The sequence below is a fragment of the Passer montanus genome, unplaced genomic scaffold (assembly GCF_014805655.1).
Source record: "Passer montanus isolate IOZ18808 unplaced genomic scaffold, ASM1480565v1 scaffold100, whole genome shotgun sequence".
In the NCBI taxonomy this organism is placed as follows: Eukaryota; Metazoa; Chordata; class Aves; order Passeriformes; family Passeridae; genus Passer; species Passer montanus.
The window spans coordinates 1,013,700-1,039,263 of NW_024356506.1; the positions used below are offsets into that span (position 1 = coordinate 1,013,700).

At 44.5% G+C, this 25,564-nt stretch overlaps 1 protein-coding gene across 16 annotated transcripts in view; it reads right to left on the minus strand.

The window, feature by feature from the left end:
* ADGRB1 (adhesion G protein-coupled receptor B1) overlaps positions 1-25,564 on the minus strand; it is a 285,104-nt gene that overhangs the window by 11,655 nt on the left and 247,885 nt on the right. For 10 of the 16 annotated variants that reach the window (XM_039714220.1, XM_039714252.1, XM_039714243.1 and 7 more), the window contains 7 exons: positions 21,756-21,854; positions 13,641-13,812; positions 12,412-12,507; positions 9,752-9,806; positions 5,566-6,242; positions 4,901-4,936; positions 4,194-4,298 (listed from right to left, as the gene is read on the minus strand). In XM_039714220.1, coding sequence (XP_039570154.1) covers positions 4,194-4,298; positions 4,901-4,936; positions 5,566-6,242; positions 9,752-9,806; positions 12,412-12,507; positions 13,641-13,812; positions 21,756-21,854 — 1,240 coding nt within the window. The remainder of the gene's footprint in view (positions 1-4,193; positions 4,299-4,900; positions 4,937-5,565; positions 6,243-9,751; positions 9,807-12,411; positions 12,508-13,640; positions 13,813-21,755; positions 21,855-25,564) is intronic. The other 6 variants (XM_039714297.1, XM_039714316.1, XM_039714307.1 and 3 more) reach the window with 3 other exon arrangements.

Consider the following 25,564-nt stretch of genomic DNA (forward strand, 5'->3'; position numbering starts at 1 on the left):
TTTCCATCTGTCAGGACATCTAAAAATGAAGAACACATGTGCTTGTGTAAACCTTTGAATCATGGCTGAAAAGCCCTCAAAAAAGGGTTCTAAAAATCATATTTTACCCTCAAAGCTGGAGAAATTCTCAACAATAAATAAAATGTGATGGTGAATTTTCCACCCTTTTTCCTGAAGAGACTGAAAATCTGTCACTTCATCCCATTCTTCTCTTGGTGTTTCCCTAAAATCAGACAATTTAGGAGTTCACGTGAAAGGAGCTTGTGTTTAGTGTGACATGGTAAGTGCACTGGAATACCGTGTGCATGGCATTTACAATAAAACCTCTAAAAAACTGATCCCTAAAAATGGCCAGCACCATTCCTAGGAATCCACACAATGCCTGTCCTGTGCAGACATTTAATTCCAGTTTCATCAGCACTTTTCTGACCTTGGAGCTGAGGGAGGAGAGAGGAACAGCAAGATCAGGACACGCACTGCATCCTGGAAAGGACTGAGGACAATGGGACATGCTGCCAGGAGAGGTTGGGAAAATGCCAGGCTTGGAGAGAGACCCGGGAGTTTGACTTTGTGGCTGTTTATTTAAAAGGGAAATCAGAGAGAACAGCAATGCAGGCAGATGGAGCACACCCAGGAAATATCCCTTCTGCTCTGGGATGTGGAAGGGTTCAGGGGTGCTCCAGGATCCTGATGACCTTGCTCATGCCAAGACACGGAGCTTTCTGCTGGTTAAGGAATGTTTGGATTCACGTCTGTTTTAGGTTGGAAGATGTAGCTGGGGGTGTGTATTCTATTTCCCATCTGTTAGAGGTGGGGCAGTTATCTTCTGTTAATTGGGCATTTTCCTTTACCTCTTCCACAACCAATCCTCCCTCCAGGAGATCTCTGCTGTTAATGAACCACTGAGTGTCACTGCATGGCTGATAAAATTCCATTATCCCATTGGGAGATGCTCTACCCAGGGGGAGGAGCCAAACATTCCTACCTGGATATAACCAGAGGTTTGGAAAAACAGAGCATTCCCACTGCATTCCCAGAGGAGCAGCTTTCTTCTCCACTGGGTTCCCAGAAGAAGACCAGGCCCATCTCCAGCATCCCTGGAGTTTCAGAGGAAAACTCCACCTTTCTTCAGGATCCCTGCTCCAGCAGAACCACAGCTGGCACTGCAGGAGGGTTGAGCCACCATGGGATGGGACTGCTGCCACCACCCCGACCCACAGGGTGCCAGGTCTTATTCTGACTCTGACAGCGGTTTTTTTTCTCTTTTTGTACTATTGCATTTGTATTTTTAATTTTCCTAGTAAAGAACTATTATTCCTGCTCCCATATCTTTGCCTGAGAGCCCCTTAATTTCAAAATTATAATAATTTGGAGGGAGGGGGTTTACATTTTCCATTTCAAGGGAGGCTCCTGCCTTCCTTAGCAGACAACTGTTTTTCAAAACAAGACAATGTCATGGAAGGGGTTGGGATAGGTCCAAGATGCTCTGCAGTGCAAATGAAAGCCAGACTTACACTAAGGTTTGTTTTATCACTGCCACCAGAAGAAGCACTCCTTCGTTTTATAACCTAAACACACATAAAAGAGAAAACATTCTTTTGTTGTTCCTTTAATCCCTGTTATCTGCTCTTTGCCTTTTCAGGGCGAGCTGAAGATGGGGCCTGAGTTCCAATGGGGTTATCAGCAAAAAATGGTAGAAAAAGGGCTGGAAAAAGGGCTGGTAGAAAAAGGGCTGTTTATTTGAATTTGTATTGCTTTGGATGTTTTCTAAACCCATACCCACTCCTGACTTGCCAATCCTGCTCTTCACAAGCTCCCCACCTCTCCTGTTACATCCAAGAGAAAATTCCCAACTTGAAAAGATTCAGCCAATATGCAAAAGACACCTTCAGAACCTCCTTCAGCAGCTCAAAGCTCTTTGATGCTGACAGCGGCAACTTTAATTCTGCATAGATGCATCTCTGAAATGCTAAAACCTTGCCAATCTATAAACCCCTCCTGCAAATAGATCACAGATTCGCTTTTACACCGCATTTAAGCATTTTTTGGGTTTACAGCTGCATCATACTAAAATAACTGCAAAAAAAAACCCCGAGAGGTGACACTGAGTGAGACACACTGGGATTCTGGGCCAGGCAGAATTCTTTGATCTGAACCTGTACACCCACTGCCTCTCACTCTGTTACACTGGGCAGCCCATAATGACACCTTGCCACATGCAATAAAAGTTGAATTTGCTGGGGTAACATCTCTGGAGCTCAGCACAGCAATGCTGTGAGGTCAGAACAAAGACCAAAGGCTCTGTAGTGCTCTGCTTCCCTCCAAAAAACCCCAAACCTCTTGTTCCATCACCCTCTGAGCTCGGCTCTTGCCTCCAAGGGAGTCCCATCAAAATAAACCCCACATCTGCCATATTGCAGGGGGGGCTACATCCTGGATCTGTCTTAGGATCATGGAATCATTGAGGTTGGAAAAGACCTCCAGGATCACGGTTCCAACTGTCAACCCAGCACTGCCAAGGCCACCACGAAACAGTGTCCCCAGGTGCCACATCTACATGGTTCTGAGCACTTCCAGGGATGGTGATTCCACCACTTCTCTGGGGCAGCCTCCTCCAATGCTTGGCCACCCTTTCAGTGCAAAAATTTTTCCAAATATCCAACCTGAACTTCCCCTGGTGTAACGGGAGCTGGTTCATCTTGTTCTATCGCTTTACCTGGGAGAGAAGACTGACTCCCACCTGGCCCCAACCTCCTGTCAGGGAGTTCTAGAGAGCAAAAGGTCCCTCCTGAACCTCTTTTTCTCCAGGCTGAGTCCCCCCAGCTCCCTCAAGTGCTGCTCATCAGACTCGTGCTCCAGACCCTTCTTCCTCTTTCTTGCCCTTCTCTCACCAGCCCCTCCATTTTTTTCTTGTCATGAGGGGCTTTAATTACAAATCACCAAGAACTGTTATAATTAGCTCACCTCGCCTCTCTCCTGAGTGCAGGAAATTTAATTTCTTACTGTCAGCCCTGCTCTGCTGCTTGTTTTTCTCTTCAGCTGGAGCTGTAAGAATTCCTTGCAGCCTTTCAGTCCTTGCCCAGCTGGCTGTAAGGTGCCATCTGCCTGCTCTTCCTTATTTTATTATTTACAACACCAATTATTACAAAGGCTCCTGATAATTTTTTCCAGTCCCAGATCTCTGCCCCTATGAAAGGCTGAAAGGCCCTTCCCTAAGTCTGTCTCCTTTAAAGGAGTCCCCTTTTCCCTGGAACTTGGCTCCTGTCAAGGAAAAACACGGATATTACAGGATCGGCTTGGGTCAGAAAAGACTATAAATATCATCTCATTCCAACCCCCTGCCCTGAGCAGGGACATCTTCCTCTGTCCCAGGTTGCTCCAAACCCTGGCCTTGGACACTTCCAGGGATCCAGAGGCAGCCACAGCTTCTCCGGGCAACCTGTGCCAGGGTCTCACCATCCCCAGAGGGAAGAATTTCTTCCCAATATTCCATCTAACCCCACTCTCTTTCAGGTTAAACCCCTTGCCCCTTGTTGGCTGCCAGAGTCTTGTCACTACATGACCTTGTCAAAGTCCCTCTCCAGGTCCTGTAGGGACTGAAAAGCCACAATAAGCTCATCTAGCAGTCTTATCCAGGCTGAACAATCCAAATTATCTCAGCCTTTCCTCACAGGAGAGATGCTCCAGCTCTTGGAGAACCTTCATGGCCTTGTCTGGACCTGCTCATTCCCACATGCTCATATCACGGGTGATCAGCTGTCACAAATAACCCACATTTAATAGTCTCCAGTCCCCAAAATGAGGTCCCAATATCACACCTTAAATACCACCATTGTGGCCATCCTAAATATCCCATCACTGCCACCCTGGCCTCAGCCTCACCCCACAAGAGAGGGGAGATGCTTCCTCTCTTTCTGCCCTCTCCACTTTCCACCCAGATTTCCTCGTGGTCAACCCAATTTCCAGTTCCCACCTAGGAGTGGATGAACAGGGCACAAAGGGAGGACCTGGAAGGGAATGCCAAGGACAGACAAAGGGAAAACAACACCATGGACAGACATGGGGACAGACATCCTCCTCCTGCTGTGTGGTGCAATGTGTGTTTTTTGCAACATGCATGGTCAAAAACCAATTTCCTGCTGGCTCCTATGTTCCTGCTGGCACCAGAGGGTTTCTGGAAGTGTCTGACTAACCTTGCTGTCCGTTGTTGGAGACTCCTTCTCCTTCTCTGCGTGCTGGAGTTTTCTGTTCAGGTCCTGGAACATGTCTTGGTGACGTTTCCTTGTGTGCATGATTTTCTGGAGCAAATACAAAGGGCCACAGGTCAGCAAACCCCATCAAGAACACGTCCTCCCCCCAGAGTTACATCATTTAACCCCAGCTCTGTCTCCCTGCAGGTGCCTAAAATACCTTCTGCATTTACTGAGGACCCATTGCCTTTATTTTCAAGGTGAGATAGTGGGAGAAAGTGGAAAATACTAATTTTTGACCTGAAAAAAACCCCTTAAACTTGCAACAACCAAATTTTTATGCTGCGGAATTTGAGCTTGACTGTCAGTGTCCTAAGGAAGGCTTGTTGTCCTTCCTTAACTAATACCTGTCCCAGTGCTCAGCCTTTCCTCAGTTGTCACCTATGTAAATGTGTACCCAAACGTGTGGAATAGGGGTAATTTCATTAGAAAATGTTCCACAATCTTATTTTCTTTTTAATTCCACTAGTCTGCATTTCACTTCTACCTTCTGCTGCCCAAAAGGAGAGGCAGGGCAATTTTTAGAAGGATTTCCCTTTCCATAGATGAGCAGGCTGAACATGGATTTCCTGTGCTCTGGCAAGGGTGAGATAATTGGAGAAGGTGGCTCACAAAATTTGGGACCAATGTTCAGAAAGGGATGTACTCACCTCAAAATCTAACTCTGCATACCGGGATTTCCGCCTCTGGGTATTCAGGAGAGAAAAAGATGGGCAGAGGTTAGTAAGAGGATAAAACAGGAAAAATCCTTCTCCTTTCCCTTTTTCTACACCTTTAACATGTTTTTCTGGCTCTTCATGATGGGAAGTGCCAAATATTTTATGTCATTGAATCTTTTATGTTGGAAGGGACCTTAAAATCAACCAGTTCCAACCTCCTGCCATGGGCATGGACACTTTCCACTATCCCAGGTTGCTCCAAGCCCCCTCTAGCCTGGATCACTGGGTGTTCTCATCTAAATCATGACTGAAACCATCAAAATGGGAAATAGGGCAGAGAATCGAAAGGGGAAAAGATAAGGCAGGCCATGTGCCTGGCATTATAATGAAGTCTTTGATAAATTAACTTTTTTTTTGCTTTGCAGCATTTGTAGGGCTAAAAATAGTTCATCCAGCAATGGAACCTGCTCTGGAAGTGTGACATCACATTCCAAAATATGATCACATGCCAGTTGTCCCTCAGCAAAGTATGACATTGGCATTGCATCCTGGGCTACATTTTCCCTAAAGCTCTTCTTTCCAACCCCCTGGAGTGGCGGGATTGAGGGCAGAACAGCACTCTGGGCTGAGAACAACACCGCCATTTCCACGCTCACCTCCAAGGAGCTCATGGAGAGGGTGGAGACGGTCTCGCTCTTGGACACCACACCCGAGTTCCCTGAGTCACCCGTGTCACACAGGCTGTTGGGAATCTGTGACTCGTTGGAGATGTTCTGTGGAGCCAGCTGCTGCTGCTGCTGGATCATGGAGGAACCCTGCACCTCACTGCACGCCATGGACACCGGCTCCCGCGGGGGACTCTTGACCACGAAGCCGGGGTCGGTGGCCATGCTGAGGTGGATGAGCCGTGTCTGAGGCATCTGGTCGATGTTGATGCTGTATTTGCTCTCATCTTTGGGTTTGGCCCTCAGGGTGGACGTGTTGGTGGGCAGGATCACGTAGCTGGTGTCCAGGGTCTGCTCCTGTGCCCGCGAGAGCTCCGAGTCCAACTTCTTGAAGATGTCCCCGTCGCAGATGTAGATGGATTTCGGCGGCTGGTTCTTGTCCTTCTTCAGGGTGAGGGAGTGGTTGCTGAACTCATTCAGGTTGATGGCCCCCAGGTAGTGTGGGGAGCCCTGAAGGTGCATCTTGGAGACGTTGGCTGGAAGACTGTTGAAGTTGGAGGAGCCTTTCTGGTGGTTGAGTTTCAGTTTCTCCTCGTCGGGCAGCGACGGGCGCTTCAGGGTCCCCGTGATGGTCGAGGTTCTGCACGTGGTGATGTCTTTGTTCAGCACTGGGGAGACAGAGAAGTGTCCTCAGCACCTCACCTGGGGTTTTGTTGGCACATCAAGACACCTCCCACAGTCACTCCCCGCCAGCACCTCTCCCGAAGAGGCACAACAGTGTTTAACATTATTTGTATTTTTAAAATCCAGGATACCAAAGGCAAAATTAAAGCTGGGGAGGAAAAAAACTTTGTTATTTTGGGAGAGTTCTCTGTGATGTGAGTTTTCCAACACAACCATGTCCAAAACTCCCATCTAGGCCAACAATACCCTGAAAACCAAAGAGATTTTTAGATAGTTAGTACATCTAGTATATGCATGTATATATAAAATCTATACATTATTAGCCTATGGAGTAGAATTCTTTAAAATAAAAGGTTGCTTTTGTGTAAAAAAATTATTTTGATTCAGGAAAGAGCTGAAATACAACATTATCAATGATTCATACAACTATAAAATCATCAAATGGCCTGGACTGGAAGAGAACTTAAAAGATCATTGAGTTCCAGCCTCCTTCAAATTTAATTTTTTTGTATTAGCTCATGAAAATACTTCAGGTTGCTCTTTTCCCTTAACAGTTCCAGTGTTAATAAATTGGTATTTTGAAACACATCATATTTTGTTATGAATTTCAAACTGCTCTCCAAAAAGTCTTACATTCAAGTAATCATGGTAAGCCTTTGTGAGAGTTCATTATTTAGCAATTTTCTATTTCCCTTCAGGAAAGCAAATGGTGACAGGAATATTCCTTAAAAAGAGAGGAAAAGTTTAAACTGAGGAGAAACTGAGCACGTCATAAAGGACATTTAGACACTCATTCCCACACAACAGTGTCTGCAAAAAAAAATATTTTGCCCCTTTTCCAGGCATAATAATCTATTGCTCAGTTGATTTCAGGCTGCAACAAAGATCTTGGAAAAATAACGATGTCAACCTTGATGTCTCCATTGGGTGGAAAACCAGAGAATCATGGAAATCTCACTGTGGGGCAGGGACAAAGTGTTGTGGGCTACTTACCCAGGACTTCACCACAGCAAAAGAGAAAGAAATGTGTGCTCCCCTTTCACCCACCGTAAGGAGGAAATAAAAATAGGTAAATGGATCTTTTTTAGGATCAGGGAGAAGGATTTTTGGGGTGAGCTGACATTATTCAGCTGCTCCATGTGGGACAGAGGGAAGATCAAAGCTCCCCCCCCAAGACTACAGAGCACGCAAGGCAGGATGAGCAGGGCACCAAGGAGAATAAAAAGAGCTTGTAAAGAGCTTTTAAAGCTGAAAACTCTGGCAGCCACAAACATCTTGGCATTGCTGGGATAAATCAGAGCAAGTCAAACCCTTCCCTTGGGAGTCCCAGCAAGGTTTATTGATCCAGGCTCTTCTCCATGCTCACATCAGCTGTAGAAAATAGGTTTGGAGAGGTTTCCACTTGGAAATCTCCAAGCAAGGAGCAGAATGAGCCTTCAACACCAAGCCCTGGAGCAAATCCTACCAGGGAATCAACGTGAGAGAGTTCTGAGTGGTCTCAGCCACATCTCCAATCCATCACAAGAGGGAAGATGGTGCCTCCAGGAGAAATGATGGCCAGAAACCATTGGACAGATTCCTGGTTTTTATTATTTAATAAGCAGAGTGCATGGGATGATGAACCACTCCAAAAGGTCTCTGAAATGAGGTTTATTATTAACTACTTATCTTGGCACAGTCTAATAGCACTTTATGAGAGGAGGAGAATCTCCAGGCAGACCAATACAAATTATAGAGTTGGATGCTGGCAAAGGAGGGGAAGCTTAGGCTGTTGGCAAGATGCTGATCCAGGGGCTCCTGCCATGAAATCACGTGAAACAAATCAGCTCCTTCCCTTCCTCTGGGAAACTCAATTTGGGATGAAGAGGTGTGGTGGCGGATCCAGAAAGGCTCCTCTAGAGGAGGAATTTGGGGTCTGCTGGGGTTTACAGCGGACTCTGTGTTTGGTGAATGTTCCCTGAGCATCTCTTCAACTCAGACATGGCCCCCCACACATGTTTTTCATACATGATTTCTTGGGACTGAGATATTTGATGTCAAAAAAGACAAATGAGAAGAGACTGACAGCTAGAAATTAAATTAGAGACAGAAAAACAGAAAGAAAAAAAAATTGAGAGACCCTGAAAAGAGATAAATGGACAAAAGGGACCGTGAAATAAGATATCACAGGGGTAAGTGAGATAAATATACTGTGACTGTGATAAGCACAGGGAGAGGGAGTGAGGCAGAGAGATGGACAGGAAAAGATAAATAAGATATAGATAGATATTAGACAGATAAATGATAGTGACAGTGATAGACAATACACAGAAACACAGTGACAGGGACAAATGTTGACAGATAGAAATACATAAATAACAGGTACAGCAAGACAGACAGCTGAGGACACAGATAAATAAGTGATTGCCAGACAGAACGAAAGAGATGAATTATAGATAAATACATTAGAAGCAGATAAATAAATGATAGATGAGATAAAGAAAAGGATAAATGAAATGGACAGGTAGATGTTTATAGAAAGAGAGAGAGGAGGGGAGAAAGAAAAAAGGCAGAGCAGGGAAAGAAAGAGAGAAAGAGAGAAGGGAAGAAGACAAGAAAAAAGGAAAGAAGGAAGGCAAAAAAGAAAGATTAATAAAAAGCCAGAGAGAGAAGCTTTGCCATAGTGGAAAGTGAACACAGAGTGTGCTGTCCCTGGCTTGGGAAGATCCTGGTTTGGAAGATATGAATTATGCAATTCCCAAGCAAGCTGGTATTTCTCTTGCTTGGCAGAGGGGAGAAGTCTGGGAGGGTAAATGAAAGCCTCAGTATCTACAAAGGTAAGAAAAATAACCTCAGCCAAAAGGTCAGGCATGCCAGGACCAGGACAGGATGAGACCTGCAGAGAGGAACAGGCAACCAGGGAGAATCCAGGCAGCACAGACACCCCTGGGATTATTGGGAAAAGGGGCTGTCAACTCATGCACATCCTCAGGATCCAGAGGAACCTGTGTGATGAACACACAACAGAAAGGGACAGGCAGAGGAGGAGAGATCTGACCACTTCCAGGTGCACAGAAGAGCCTGGGGCCAGGTGGAGTGGTGGGATGGCTCTCCAGATTCCAGACTTTCTACAAAGACACCCTTCATGAGCACAGAGCTGCCTGGGGCTGGCATGACCCCAGCAGGGGTTGCTGGAACAAAGAAGGATCGCAGTAGGAAGAGATGGATCCCATCTCTTCTTCCTTGATGCTCTTCTCTGCCACCGTGTTACATGGCAAAAAACAATTCCTCAGAAGCAAGGCTTGATCTCAGTTAAAAGGCCAAAAGAGCTACGGGAAAATAGGAAAATCAAAGGGAGAATTCAAGGTGTTGCTTTCTTTTGGCCGTGGTTGAAAGGAAGGGCAACCCACATGAGGACATGCAAGGCACCAAGACACACACAAAGGAAACAGAAAGGGAAGGAAAAAAAATGGCCTAGTTCAATCCCCAAACCAGGTCACTTGCTGATTCTCACCTGTGATGTGCTCACCTGATCTACAAGCCATGTCCACGTCCTTCTCGAAATCGGTCTGAAAGACAGAGAACACAGAGGATGTGGTCAAAAGGGGGTGGTGAAGGACAGGAAAACTTGGAAGATGCAAAACCCCCACTTTATTAGTGAGGTGGGCACAGCCTTTGCCAGGAGAGTGGAGGGGAGAGGTTTGGCTTGGATTTTCAAACACGGAAAACACACCACATTTTTCCACCTGTTGGCTTTTGAATTTTATCACTGATAAAGCTGGAACGTTGCTGTTCAACTGGGGTCCATCTGCTCATCCATTCACTTATTCCTGGGCTGCAGATTAAAATATCTTGCTGGAACACATTGATGCACACTCCTAAAAAAACAGGGAACAGGCTGGCCCAAACTGTTTTGGATGTATCACTCCACACATAAATTTAAGTGGATTCTCCACCCTTTATTAAAGAATTTGGGGATCCTGCTGGGAATGCTCCACTCCCCACTGGGCTTTTTTGTGATCTGTCACCAAGTCACATGAAGTGGGAACAAGTCTCTGCCTCTGAAACTCTTAACATACAAAATCAATGGCTCCCACAGGCACAAAGGCTGAATAACTTTTTCAAGTGGTCTGTGCAGCCAAAGGGAACTCCTTTCTTCTCCCAGGAGGAGTTAATCCTTTTTCTGAAGCTTTGAGCAGATAACATTTCAAAGAACTGGATAAACTGAGTCACAGCAGGCCGTGAGCTTTCATGGAGTAATGGGGAAGCTGCAGACTAGCAAAAGGTAGAAGAGTTCACTGATTATTTCTGGTATCATTTCAGAAAGAGACTTAACATAATTGTATTAATGTGATGAAATGAAATCCATTTGAATACTGAGAAGAATGCGGGAAAAATCCCTATCCTCCTGAGATAAACAGTTAAATATTAGCAGGTTGAGAGCCAAGAGTTTTTCAACTATCTCAGACTTCCCGATGTTAATTTCCCAGTAAATTCTTTGGGATATCAAACAAATCTGAAAAGAGCAGAAGAGAAATACGACTGAACTAACATTTGAATGGGCAAACGGGGTGACACAGAAAAATATAATCTCATTTTCATGATAGGAGTTCCAGAAAAAATGCAGCTGAACAGCCTGCACTAGTTCTGCTGATAAATGAATGAGAGACAGGTTTATATTTAACACCAGTCAACAAGATTTTGTGGGGAGAACAGTTCTACCCAGCTAAGCTCCTTTTCACTAGCTGGGCAGATTTGGAGACAAACGGAAAAGGTAACAGCAAAAATGTCATCCTGCAAAGGCTTTTGATTCCTTCGGTGATTTTACAACAAAATAACATTGTACCCCTCTAAAAATACCAGTGAGCAGTCATCACTCACAGCCAGATTCCACAGCTTTTTGTGCTGGAATGTGAGGAAAGTGATTGTAAGATCCCTGCTCCTCCACACACCCGTCAGCAGCGCAGGAGGAAATGCAACATTGCTAAAAAACTGACACAGAATTTCCCAAGGTGGCTGATAATGAATGGAAATGTGGAGTTGTACAGAGATGCAAAACCCTGAAACTTGGGACGGCGACAGCAGACTGACAGTCACAGGATCCACCTTTTTTTCAGGTTGCTGAGAATCTGGAGGGAGTTACATAAATAATTTGAAGGCATGTGATTTACAGAGGGAGAATAAGAAAGCTCTGGGTGTTAACTTATGAAAAAGAAGATTCAGACTGGGTGTGATTATGGTGTCTATTACTGAAGAAGCCAAAGCACCAGGCATGCAAGGGGCCCTCTAATTACCCACAATTAGGCAGAGCGAGAACCTGTCTGAAAATGAGAAGGCTCAGCATTTAAATGAGAGATGAGGCACCTGTTTTTAGCAAACACCACCGAGGTGTGGTGGAATTAAAGCTCTGCTGATGTGTTGACTGCAAGATTGTGCTGTTTGAAATGAGACCTCGCACCCAGGCAGAAACTGCTCAGCACAGGAGTGACTGTAAAAAACATCACTGGGTTGTGCTGTAGCTCTAATATTAACCAGAAGCTTTTGGAAATTGCTCAAATCATCTGATTCTCCTGACATCTTTATTTTAACCTCAGAAATTAAATGTTTCTTGCATGAACTACATCATAGCAGTGGAGCAGAGGCAGGGCAAAGCCCCACAGCCTATTCCTTTGCTGTTTGCAAAGGACTTACACAACAGGACCACAATTTACAGAGCTTAAACTATTCCCAGTGAAGCAAAGTGTGCTTTTGAGAGAAAAAAATCCCTCTGAGACAGTATTTTTAATGACAGTAACCCAACAGACTGTGATTAAAACTGTATCAAACTATTACTTCCTAGCTCCAGCCAGGACAAGGAAGCTTGATGGGGATGAAAAGGTCTGAAAAACAGGGGAAGTGTATTCTGGTTCTTTATTTTTCTGGGGAAAAAACGGATCTCACCCAGATGTCTGCAAAACATGGTGTGGAAGTTTAAGAACCTTAAAATTACAATGCAACGCCCCAGATTTATGTGAAAAAGTCCATTTTAAGGGCTGTGTTTGCTCAAGCAAAAGTTTAAAAGAAATAAGAATGGTGAATTCAGGATCTGGGATGGACAGAGTCCTCTGTTTATCAGTTACGAGTTAAAAATCCCCACAAACCCCCTACTAAAGGGGAAGTGGGAGATTTCCCTACCATTAGCTGAGCGTGTCCATTCTGAAATGACCCCCCTGAGTCTCCATTCCCTTCCTCCTGACGATCCACAACCCGGCACTTCACAGCATCCTGGACCTGCAGGAACAGATTGGCAAAGGTCAGAGTCAGACTGACCAAAGCACATTAAATTCTGCTGAAATCCAAAATAAAAATAGCCCTTGTTAGATCAAAAGGACACGGACCCTGCTTTAGCAGCATCCAGGCATTTCTTTCACATGGTTTATGTGTTACATATTTCACACACTGAAGTGCAGCTCTGAGTTTTTCTAGCAACTCTGGGTCACTGCCTAGGTCACTTCCATTTGCTTGATTTATACAGTCAGGAATAAAAATGTCCTTTATTCTGCAGCTTGCAATATGTTTTAAATGGATGCTCCTGCATTAATCATTGTATTGGTGTCTACAAAGTCTGATCAGGATCCTGTAATATAAATCTGGCCCAAACTCACTGAAATAATTGGAAAAAAAAATCCCAGTGACTGCAATGGGAGTTAAATGCAGACTCATATTCATAATGCAATTAGTGGAAGGAGTCTCAGCCAAGCCAGTGGTATAATTCCATTGATTTCATTGGCCTGACATAAGAAATTAATCTGTTTTACTGAATTTAAAGGAACTGTAAGAAGATAAAATTAATATTGAAAAAAAAGACCCTTCCTGTCTCTTTTATTAATAGTCTCTCCACTCCGTAGGATGAAAAGAATAAAAGAAACATAAAAGATTCGTTCTTTTCTTCCCTGATATAATTCACCATTTTAAATCTCCACAGGGAGGCTGAAGAGAATTTCCTCAATTTCCTTGCCTGATTATTGCTGGCTGCACTTCCTAGCTGGAATATCAAGGTGTTAATGCCAGCACAGATTTCATCCTGCAAACCTCAGTGCATCTCGCCTCTCCTGAAATCACGCAAATGACTTCTTTAATGTGGTATTTTTGGAGGTGGGGTGTGAACATTCTGGAAATGAGAATTTTGCTGGCAAACAAGCAAAGCCTGACATGTTATCCCATCTCAACAAACTCCACCCTGATTCACCCCTCCTTCCCTCTGACCCTCTGAAAATGTCACAGTCATTTTTGTTGTCGCGATCTCCCCCAAAGCGAAATCTGTAGGGTTAGAGAAGTTACCAGGCGGACTCGGCTACTTTTCCAGGTGGTTTTTATGGAAAATAGCGTTAATTATGTAACAGATAATCACTCCTCCCTCTCACCTCCCGCCTGAGGATGCAGTGAACCATGACAATGACAAATCCCTCCAAGGAGTCGAAGACGGCGAAAAGGATCTGGAAAAGCGCCGAGCGCCGGTCGGTGATGGCCAGGACTGCAGACATCCAGGTGAGAGCCAGCAGGGGCAGCACCACACAGGAGCTCCAGAGGGATGCCCTGTCAAGGGAGAGGGAAAGAGAGCTCAGCTCCACCTCACCCAATCCCAGCTGGGGCTCTAATTCAGCCTCCCGATCCCACCGGGCTGCAGAGGATTTCTCCAGCCAACATCTCCATGAGGGAGACCTTTCCTGAGCCCTTCTCCCAGGGATGCTCAGGGAGGAGGAGGCTCTGCACACTCATGCCACCCAAACAGAGGGGACAACTTCCCAACGGTGCAGTCATGCATAAAACTGGAGGTGGGGAGGAAGGATGTGGATCCCTCCCTCCCCCTTCCACACCCTTCCCACTCTGCCCCTAATCCACCACCACGGCTTTTCCCAAGGGAAGGAGACAAAATACAATCACTGCAGGTTGCCAAGGGGAAGGGGAACAGTTGCAGCAGAGACTGGTCTGTCACGATGGCTGTCGGTACTCGGGTCACAGACACTTGGACTTCCACAGCACATGGAAGACACCAACACTGGGACGTGTCACGCTTTCGAGTGACTCAAACGGACAGGCAGAGAGCTGATGTGCAGACTGAAATATTTCTATTTCTCCTTTTAATCTACAGATCATGGTCCCCGCGACACTGGGGGACTAAAACCTGACCTAATTTCCCCATAGTCAGAAAATTTTCTGCTTTCTTGTGAGATCTCCTGAGCTGATGCTTTGGGAAAAAAACCCAACTTTTTGTTCCATGTTTGACAATTCCTGTAAGTTTATTCCTGTGTGGACATTAAGTTGAGATTCAAGCCACATCTCCATTCACAAGACAGAAAACTGGACAAAACAAGTTTTCTGTGATGCTGCCCCAGGAAACTCCACTTTAGCTGTGAATGATGGCCCTGCAAATGGGAAAGCAGCTCTTTTCCCAAGGACTCTTCAGGCATCCATCTCTCCAACCAAAAAAAAAGATCCCAAGCAATTTTAACAGCTGACTAGGGAGATTTTGAGCTGTCACTCATGCCATCTATTTGGCACCAAGAATATATGGAGAATTTCCCTGTGGGCTTTTAACTAACAAACCAGAGAAGGCCTCGAATAACAAAATAGCTACAAGAAAACCTTTAATTACAGACAAATACAGGCAAGACAAGAAATTACAGGACAGATACCATTAAACACGTTCAGCAGTACTTACATGGGACTTGCTCACCATTTCCTGATCTATGACCAAGGGTTTTATGTTTACTTGCTGGTTAGCTCACAGACCTCAGTGAGAGTTTTACCTGAACAAAGCTGGAGCTTGGATACAGGTTTGGACATCAGGATAGAATGCCCTGGCTTCATTAAGGGTTTTTGAAGGATTGTTAACATCAGTTCTGCAATGATCACACTACAGTGTCAGTTTATTTTTAGAGTCAGAATTAGACCCTGTTTGCAAATATCTCTACAGCCTGTCCACACTTGGGTCCGGTCATTAACGGTATTATTAAGGAATTTAATTGACCTAAGGGAGCAGGGAAATGGAATTATTTTTCTTTTTAATTAGAACAAGCATTACAAGACCTCTTTGTAAGGTAAAGGCCATGACATAATCTGATACCTTGTAATTTTATCTTGGATGGCAAATGCTGTTCTTTAATACCCAAGATGAACTATGCTTTCAAAGTATTATTAAAAAACACCCAAAAAAAAACCCCTAGCCCTCAACCAAACAACTCCTAAAGAGAAATAACTTATTCAATTTCTCTGAAATCTGCCTCATTACACTGAAATCTCTCTTTGCTGTCATTTGTGGTAGTGCCTTCATAAAACTGGCTAAGCAGCAAGTGCATGAAAGAAAAAAAAAATCAGAAAGGCAGAAATGCTGCATGGAAAGATAAGATTTGGTTGAAAAGGAACCTTTCTAGATGTGTCTTCCATGCAAGTATCAGCCAACACAACATGGCTGAATAGATGAAATAATTCCAGCAGCAAGGGGATGGTCTGCTGGGAAAGGTCTGTAAGAGACAACCCTGCTTCCTGGAATTATCTGGTGTTCCAGAACACTTCTGGTACACCCATTCTGTGGATGTTACTGTCACCAAGGTGGAACAGGAAACCTGGCAATGGATCTGAGCCAGGTCTGAACCAAATAACTGAATCTGGGTTTTCCATTCCTGAAAAGAACTGCAGGCTCATAATGACAATGAACTGGATCTGGATCCAAGACTTAGATGTGGATCTGGGGTTGCAAGGGATGCTGCTGAGAAGGTAAATTTTATGTAAATTATGTTTCCCTTCAGCAAATGGTCAGATTTGAATCCACTGGTTTCAAAACCTGCTTCAAGAATAAATTGTTTGAGTCAATTTGCTCTGCCCTTCCAACCAGATGATGAAAACATCATCTGCCCTTCCAGCTGAGCTGATGACCACATATTCAGCTGGATCAAATCAGGATTTTCCCAAGTTGTGCTGACTTACATCAGCTCAGAGTTCTGCTCTCTTTGTGATTCACCTTCCAGATGCCTTCTCAGCAGCATTCATCCCTTACAAAATTGATGGAAATTCTGCTTGATACTTAAATGCATCATCTTTATTCTCAGGCAGCAGGTGGCAACAGGTCACAGGAAATGGATCTCACTCTAATTTCACTTGCAAGGCTCTGCTTAGATTTTTGAAATATTAAACTCCAAATTAAAAGCTCCATTACAGAAATCTGGTACAGGCTGAAATTTCAGGTGAAAACTTACAGGAAGACAAGTGGATTTTCTGTGAGACTGCCCTTAATTCTACTTGCTCTGAGCTGAATTCACAGCAGGACTCCAACCACCTTCCCACCTGTCCCTTTTTTGGGGGGGCACAGTGAATCCTTAAAAAGATCCCGGAATTACTTAAGAGGACCTAAGAAATACCACATTAGGGTGCTTATCACGAGATGTGATATGAAATGATCAATTGTTATACAAAGACACTGTGACCACCTAATGGCTTTTCATGGATTAGCCATGATCAATAAATCCATTACTTTTATTGCTTGGGACAAAGGAATTAGCTGGCAGATCTTCTTATTTATCCTATTTATGACAGCCCTCAGGACAAGTGACAGCAGCATCCCATCTGAGGTTGGAAAAGACCTCTAAGATCAAGTCCAAATCTTTTCCCAGCACTGCAAAACCCAGCACTAAACCATGTCTCCAAGTGCCACATTTACACAGCTTTTAAATCCTTCTGGGATGGGGACTCCAGCATCTCCTGAACAATCTGTGCCAATGTTTGATCATCTTTTCAGTGAAGAAATTTTCCCCAATATCCAACCTGAACCTCTCCTGGTGCAACCTGAGGCCATTTCCTTTCATTCGGTTGCTTGATAGAAGAGACCAACCCCTTCAAGGAGTGATAAGGTCCTCCCAATCCTCCTTTTCTCCAGGATAAACCATCCCAGCTCCCTCAACCACTCCTAATGTGGGATCTGCCATGGGAAACACTAAGCCTTAGGAAAGCACACACCAGACCCTGCCCTGGCAGCAAGGATTTGGCCAAAATGACAAAATCTATCTGGTTTTGTCCTTTACGCAGCTGGAAGCATGGAGAGTCTTTGTCTTTGCAAAAGAAGCAGAATAAATGGATTGCACTTAGAGGAAAGCAATGGAAAGAGCAAAAAGAATGGGTTTGGAGATAAAGATCTACATGAAGAAAGATGAAGAGTCCTGCACCCTGAGAAAAGGCGAGTGCAGGGGGACACACAGGACATGCCAATAAAGATGTAGAGGGCCATTACAAAGGGCGAAGTGATCAATTATTTTCATTACTCAACCCTGACGGAGCAGCAGCAACTTAGGTTAAAGAAGCAGCAGAAGGAAAAAAAAAATCACTTTATAATTCAAAAGCAGCTCCTGGAGAGGAGCTCTGAAAAGGGAATTGGTCGCTGGACTCAACAAATAATGGATGGCTCCTTACACACCAGCAGTTCTGCTGCAGGAACATCACAGTACAGGGATGTGCTTTATTTATTCTCTCGTGCTTCTCTGCTCCTCTGACCTGTATTCACAGAATTACAGAATCATGGAATGGTTTGGGCTGGAAGGGACCTTAAAAACCATCTAACTCCACCCGACTGCCATGAGCAGGGACACTTTTCATTAGACCAGGCTGCTCACAGCTCCATCCAACCTGGCTTTAAACACTTTTTAAACACTTAAAAACTGTTCCTCCCAAAAGTAAGAGGGTTGTCCCAATTTTAGGGCCACTTTCAGAGCAAATCCCTGTAACTCAATGCCTATATAACCAAGATAGGAAACCTGTAACCAAAAAAGAGGGGAAACTCTGATGCTCCTCCCTTACACAGGCAAAAAAGAAACACCTGCTGTGATTTCTACTCTCCCCTAAAAGATGATTCTACCCCCAGTAGCTGCAATTTAAATAATAAAATTAGGGGAGCAAGAAATCAAATGCCTGTCAACTGCCCTGAGCAGACTGGTCTGGTGGAAAGTGTTCATAGTGAGGGGTCTGGAATGAGATGAACTTTAGGGTCCCTCCCAACCCAAACCATTCTGTGATGATTTTATGACACATGAGACAGGCAGGTGATGAGGCAGCTGTGACCAGACTGCTTCATTATTCACCTTTAATTAAGGAAGGTGTTCCCTTTAGAGTCCAAGAAGGACTTGCAGGATCCACGTATTATCCCCAGGTAAGGATAGGATTTCAAATTCCTTGAACCATGAGGACAACACTCTCCTGAGGAACACTGTCCTTCCTAGACCAGCCATGCATGGAAGCACTGACTCACATTAATTCTGGAATTACAATACAGGCAGAAAATTTGACATCCAAGACTCCCTAAAAGGATATTGAGCCAATAAAAAGGGCAAAACCCTTAGATGGGAGATTTGACTCGTAAATTCCTAAGGGTTTAAGAGGAATGATGATGATGATAAGGGTCTCGAGGAACCCCTGACATTGGCTCTTGGGTGGGGTGCCTGGAAAAATATTGGGAGATTTGACTCGTAAATTCCTAAGGATTTAAGAGGAATGATGATGATAAGGGTCTCGAGGAACCCCTGACATTGGCTCTTGGGTGGGGTGCCTGGAAAAATACACTGTGCCAGGGTTTTAGTCTTGGGCCTGTCTCTTCCCACTGATCAGAGCCTGAGGGTCTAGATTTCCAATCAGCTGCTTGGCAAGGATTCATAAATTCATGGAATGATTTGTGTTGGAAGGGATCTTAAAGATCATTTAGTTTCAACCCCCTAGCATGGGCAGGGACACCTTCCACTATCCCAGGTTGCTCAGAGCTCTGTCCAACCTGGCCTTGGACACTTTCAGGGATGAAACATCAACTTCCTTCCATCCATCCATCCATCCATCCATCCATCCATCCATCCATCCATCCATCCATCCATCCACCCCTCAGCACTCCCTTCTATCTGCAGTGGATTCCCTCATTCACAGCCAGCACCAAGAAAAGCCAAGCCCCTGAGACATGTTTTCCATCTCAGATAAAATAATTTCCACAGGTAGCAAAGATAAATTAATTTCAAGGCAACATTTCACTGGCTGAGGGTGCCCTACAGGCAGCAATAAATGGGAGGAAATGTGGGAACACAGGTCTTCCAGTGGCAAAACCTGCCCAAGATCTTCTTCAGCACAGCCTGAAGGGAAGGATTTATTTAACCCACACCTGTCAAGTCCAGCTAACCTCTAACAGGTCACAGACATCCAAAGATTTCCATTTATCATTCCCCAGGTCAAGAAATCACACAATTTCCAGTACTTATTTTTCCACTTCTGTCACTTTTCTCTCCCATCAGTTCCCTCTGTTTTTCCTCCTTTTCACACTCCCTTCTCCAACCACAGATCTCACCACAAAGATTTCCAAAATCCAAGAAAAACATTCTAATGGATCTTTCTCACTCTATGCTACCCCAGAAATAAAACTCTGGAATCCAAGGAAGGGAAGCTGGGGAGGGCATGAGCAACCCCAGCAGGAACAAGGCAGGAACACCCTTAATGTACTCTGCATTAAAAAATTATGGTTCATTCCAGGCCAGGGAGGAACCAGGAATCCTAATGGCATTTAATCCACATTTAAAGACTCCAAAAATGAACAGCAAAGCTGCTGCAAGGTCTGGGAGGAGGGAGCCCAGCAGAAGGGTGGCAGTGGCATGAAGAATAATCACAGTTTTGCCTTTTGGCAACCTCATTTACAAGAAATTTGGAGGAGGAAAACCAGGAACAGTTCAGCTGCAGGATGAAGTGGATCACAAGGGGAAATGAGTGAGCTTATTTGTGTATTCCTCAGTGTTCCCTGTGCAAGGATAAGAGCATGGGACACTTGAGGACAAACAACTAAATTGATACCGGACACTGTCATCTGAGGTACCCAATCTGCTGGGAAACAAAACAGTAAAAAAAGCCTCTTACAAGAGCCCTCCAATTTCTGTCAATCCACTTAAATTAGAGAAGCAGAATGAATAGGAGATCTGGCTTTCACATCCCTTTTTCTCCTGATTTGGAGATGAATCAGAATTTGTGATTTATTGCAGACCAATGTCAGACACTATTGGAGAGGGACTTGAGACTGTTTAACTTTTAAAATTAATTTACTATGAACAGAAAGCCTCTCCTATTTAAGAGTCTAATTTATTAATAGTAAATCTACTGCTGGTTTAACATTGCTCTGCAGTTACAGGAATCCAAAAAGCAGCGAGCTGCTCATTCCAGACTTGTGGTACACATGTCTGGACTGATTCCATCTCAGCTGGGCACTGCTGAAAAAGGTGAGTAAATGACCTTAGCAGTGAAAAATACATCAAATTTTGTTCAGTTCTTCATTTCACCGAGAAAACCACAGAATCCTAAAACGGTTTAGAAGAGGCCTTAAAGAACATCTCATTCCAACCCCCTGCCATGAACAGGGACACCTTCCAGGTGCTCTTGAGTTGATTTTCTTTTATCTTTCTGCATTTTGAGAGCTGGCCATCGGCTGCCTTTTTTAGTTTAGATTAATTAAAGGTAGGAATTTTCAAACTGCAAATGATCTGAGACTGTTTCCCTCACACGTTTTGCATGTACTAATTTAGACATCAAAACCAAAGTGTAGCATCACTTGGATGTGATACAGATAATAAAATTTCCAAAAGGGAAGGAAGAAAGACAAACCTTCCCTCATCACTCTCCCTTCAACCTTAACCTTTGTCAAAAAAGCCAACCACATAAATAGCAATTTCTCCAGCAGAACAAAGCTCTGGAATTATTTTTTTTTTTAAGCTAACTCTAGCAGCATCTAAGAAGAGATTTAACAGCATTTGACTTTTGTAACTCAGAGCTATGAAACGCTTTAAGATTTTGAGAATTAATTCCAAGTGCTTTCAGGGGTCCAAAAGAGGCAGTCAACACTTATCAAATCAGACCTGCAGGCCTACAAGGTATTAACTTCAGCATTTCATAAGAGGAGAAAAAACCCACTTAGAAGTGATTCACTTAAACCACACTCAGTGCTCTGCAGCCTCTGGAGGAAAACACTTAAGCAGGTGCTCAAGTGGTTGACAAAACTGAATTTTGGAGTCCCTATCTACCACCAGAATTACTGGGAATCACAGCTTTAAGTCTGGAACTCCAAGAACGGAGCATAAAACAAATTAAAAAAAAAATTAAACATGGCTTGCAACAAATGCAGAGTCCCTTTGTCTTCCATGGGCTGGTCACATGCTTAAATCTTAAATCTAGGCATGTCAAAAAAGTGCTTTCAGGATCCAGCCCATCAGCTCCAGGGGTGTTGCAGGAGCTCTGCTCTACTCATGGCCCACAGAATGAGGTTGGGGAGAGCTGGGGGATGTCAGGGATGTGGGCAGGGAATGGGGAGAGAAAACAAACACGGGCTGGTGAGTGCAGGGAAATGGAAGAGGGAAATAAAAAAAGGAACTGAAAAGCGAAAATCAAAATGAAAAGAAAAAAAACCAAACCAAAACAAAACAAAAAAAGAAGTGGAAAGTAAGAAAGAAAGAAAAGAAGTTGAAATTAGAGGAACTAACATGGCGTTACTGGTGGCTGTGGCCGAAACTTCAGCAGAAGAAACTACTCCACACTTGGAACATTTGAGCGTCATGCCGTAAAGGGGCACTGCCATCTGACTGCAATTAAAACCAAAAGACTGAAACAAAACAAAACACTTCGCTCATGAGCACAAACGTTGAAAGGAAAGGGAAAGAGAAGCCAAAAAGAAAGGAAGGAGAAAAGGGAGCCAACCAACCATACCCAGTTTGGGAAGAGAAATGAAAGACAGGCAGGAATTAAAACTCTCTCATCTGTACCACTCCAGATGCGGGGAACAGGGGGAAATGGACAACTCAGATTTGTTGGTGCTGCTGGAGAGGGTGGAACTGTGTTGGTGAAAGTCATGCCAGATTCAGGGTGTCTCTCTGGCACCCACGGAAGAGAAACCAGTACTGCTCTCCCAGTCTCCACCTCCTTCTTTTAGTTTGGTTTTTTTTGGGTTTTTTTGAGAAATTGCTCTTTTCCCTCCTGGCCTTTTTGCTCCAAAACAAAAAAGGTGGCAGGGTTGTGCAGTAGAAGGCAAGAAGTAGGGCTGTGGGGGCTGTGCCTGCTTATCTTCCGTCCTAAAGCAATGCAAGGGATAAGTCACTTATCTTCTCTGACTGGGAGCTGGTGAGACCAGGACAGAGGCCACTCTTTGGTTTCTGCTCAGAGGCCACTTTTTGATTTTTGGTTCCCTCACTGATGCAGGATGGGACTCTTTTATGTCCAGAAATTAATCCTGAGCTTGGATGTTTCCTTAGCCCCCTAACCTGCCCTGAAAGGAACCCGACTGGCTGACTGTTTCTGAGACATTCCTTCTCTCACATCCTGTTCTGGAGCCAAAAACAACTTTGGGATGAACCCTGAGAATTATTCCCACCTGCTGCTCCCACTTTTTCTTTTTTTTGGATGGGACCAACCACAGAAACAGGCCACTGAGGGCTGCTGGTATGAGGGGATCTGCTAAAGCACATCCTTGGGATTTTTAGTGGCTGATGTGTGGGAACCCCCCCACCCCACCAATTCAGCTCCTCTCTGGGAGCCCAGAAGCCACATCAGCTTGGCACTGGCCCCGTTTCTTCCCAGAATGTATTGGTTGTGTGCTCTTCCTGGCCTGCACAGATCCACACCCACGTCAGATCTGGCTTGGAAAACGGGAAGGAGTCTGCAAAACATCCCCCAGGACCTTCCTGCTGTGCCTGGCATCAGAGAAGACATGAAATCACTGCCAGAGGACAGCACAGGGTCTGTCATCCCTGGGGTGTGTGGTGGGGATGCTGCTGAGAGAGGTTTGCCCCAACCAGGAGGGGTTTTATGTCCCTGCCCTGCCTGGGAGAGAGATCAGGGGACTCCACAGAGCATTTCTTAGCTTTGGTGGCTCTCTGTTCAGTCTCACTGCAAAAATACATCCTTAATGAGCACCAACACAGCAGCAGCAGTGGGCCCAGTGGCCCCCTTTCAAGTGGCTATTGATTGTTCTTTTCATTAATTACAGTGACCTAAGTCATCATTCCCATGCAGAATAATGACTAAGGCATCCCACAGAAGCTTTCAGACACAGAGGAAATTAGCTCCTGTGTCCACAGATAAATATCTTCCAGGAAGGATGGTGTAAATCCTGTGAGGACAATGGCTGAACCAAAGATAAAGTGGGTCTGGAGAGGCATTAGGTGCACGACCCTTAAAAAAATATATATACAACAGCTTATCCCCAAATCTATAAGCCACAAAGAACAGATAAGCAGAGAGACAGAGAAAGGCAGAGATAGGCAGCAAAAAGAAAAAAAGTAGATTGACTTGAGGAGTTTGATGGGAAACTGTACCAGAAAAAACATGAATGACATTGAATCACAGAGAACTGGCCAAGAGACCACTGTAAACACACAACTGTAGCTGCTGTTGGGTGTGTTTATACAGAAAGTTGCAAGCAGTGGGCACTGATGTGGGTACATTTATCTCCTAATTCCTTCTGGCTGGGGGCATGAGGTTGTTAATATATTGAATTTCCGTAGCAGGTTTAGATTGGCGCCTGTGCATATGAAAGGGAAGCTAATTAAATAATCACAGTGAATAATGCCTTCATTTAATTTAGCTTTTTCTGCTTCCTAAACATCCACAAACAGCTCCTGGGCTCATCTGGTGTGCTCACTGGAGCCTGGACTTTGCTGCCTTTTATTGAGCAGTGCTTTCCACCATCCACAGCCCAAAGAGCAGGAGCACTGCTTCCAACAGGAACCATTCCCAGAGGAAGGGCAACCCCAATCCCTTCCTGCCTCAGTGGAGTTATCACATCCCTAATCACTCTCTCCCCTGTGTGCTCTGACAACCCAGCCCTGTTCCACCCCATCAGGACACCTGCACAGATTATTTCACACAAGGTTTTGGGGCAAACTCCTCTTGGGTGGTTTTTGTGATCAATAGAGATAAAAGAAGAGGTCCTCAAAGGGAGGACAAGGTTCCTGTCTCTCCTCAGAAGTGGCAGAGGAAGCCCAGAGAAATTAAACTCATCTAAAATTAGCCTTGATGAATATCCCTGATGGTTTCAATCCTCCTCCCTGCCTGTGTGAGCACACAACTGTGGAATAAACACTGGCTGAATGCATTTGAAATTCATTTTAAAGGTTCCTGACATTAAAACATTCATTTTTTGGTAGTAATCCGTTCAAGAGAGCTCAAACACTGGTGGTAGAGTTGGCCACCAACAGAGACTGTTTTCTGGGATGGTTTTCTCCATTCCCAGACAGGTTTTGGCTTTTCTCCAGCTCTCCAGGTATTCACACCCCCTTCTCTACAGCCTGGTTTTGTGATCCACCTATAAAACCACTGCCACTACAAAATCTGCATTTTCTGACAGATGTGACAACAATAATCACAGCTATTTCCACTGCTAAGTACGGGGCAGAATTCCTGTGTGTCGGGTACTATTTCATGAGAACTGTTGGCATGGATGAATTTGTGACAACCAATCTGTGGGGTGTGTGCTGGGCTCCTCTTAACATCCAACAGCTCTTTATTCCCTTATTTTTGGTGGATTTTTTTTTTCACACTTTTTAAAAGTTGTTTTTGCAACACTGAACCATACTTCTTGCCTCTGCTAAAGGAAACACAACGTTTCTTTAGACCATCTCCTCAGGTCCAAACATCTCCAAGGCCGTTTACTCATTCTGATTTTCTTCAGATCTACCTTCCAACACGGTTCCCAAGCCCAGGCCAGAAGCAGAGAACTAAAGGGAAAAGGGCACCAGGGCTCTCAAAAGTGCTCCCACACTCTCAGCAGGGGCACTTGGGAAGGGAGAACAAAACCATTGAGCACAGATAAGGCTTAAAAGTGCTGCACACACACACACGGACACGAAAGAAGGGGGGGAAAAAGAGAAAAGAAAGAAAAAAAACAAAGAACATCAGAAAAATTACTCTTTTTTTGTTTGTTTGTTTGTTTGTTTGTTTTGTTGCCTCGCAGGTTTTGTTTTTAAAGCCCAACTCTGAGTGTGATCAATAACCAGCTGCTGTGTATTAAATAAGGTCACTGTGTGTGCAGTTTGGATTAGAGAGGGAGGGACTGAGAGGCAGCAACTCTCAGCTGCTTTGCTAATCCAATAAACCACTTATTACAGCACTGACTTTCAAGTGGAATTACCCTGCTCCAGACCCTGCCTTGCAGCCAGGGTGTTGTTTTGAGTTCTCTCTTTGTCAAGAAGGCATCATCCAGAATGAAGCACTTGCTTGTTAGCAGCTGCTTGAAGCAATGCACCAAGGTCACTTCCTCGCATATTTTTCAACCCAGCAGCAGCTGGTATCTCTGATT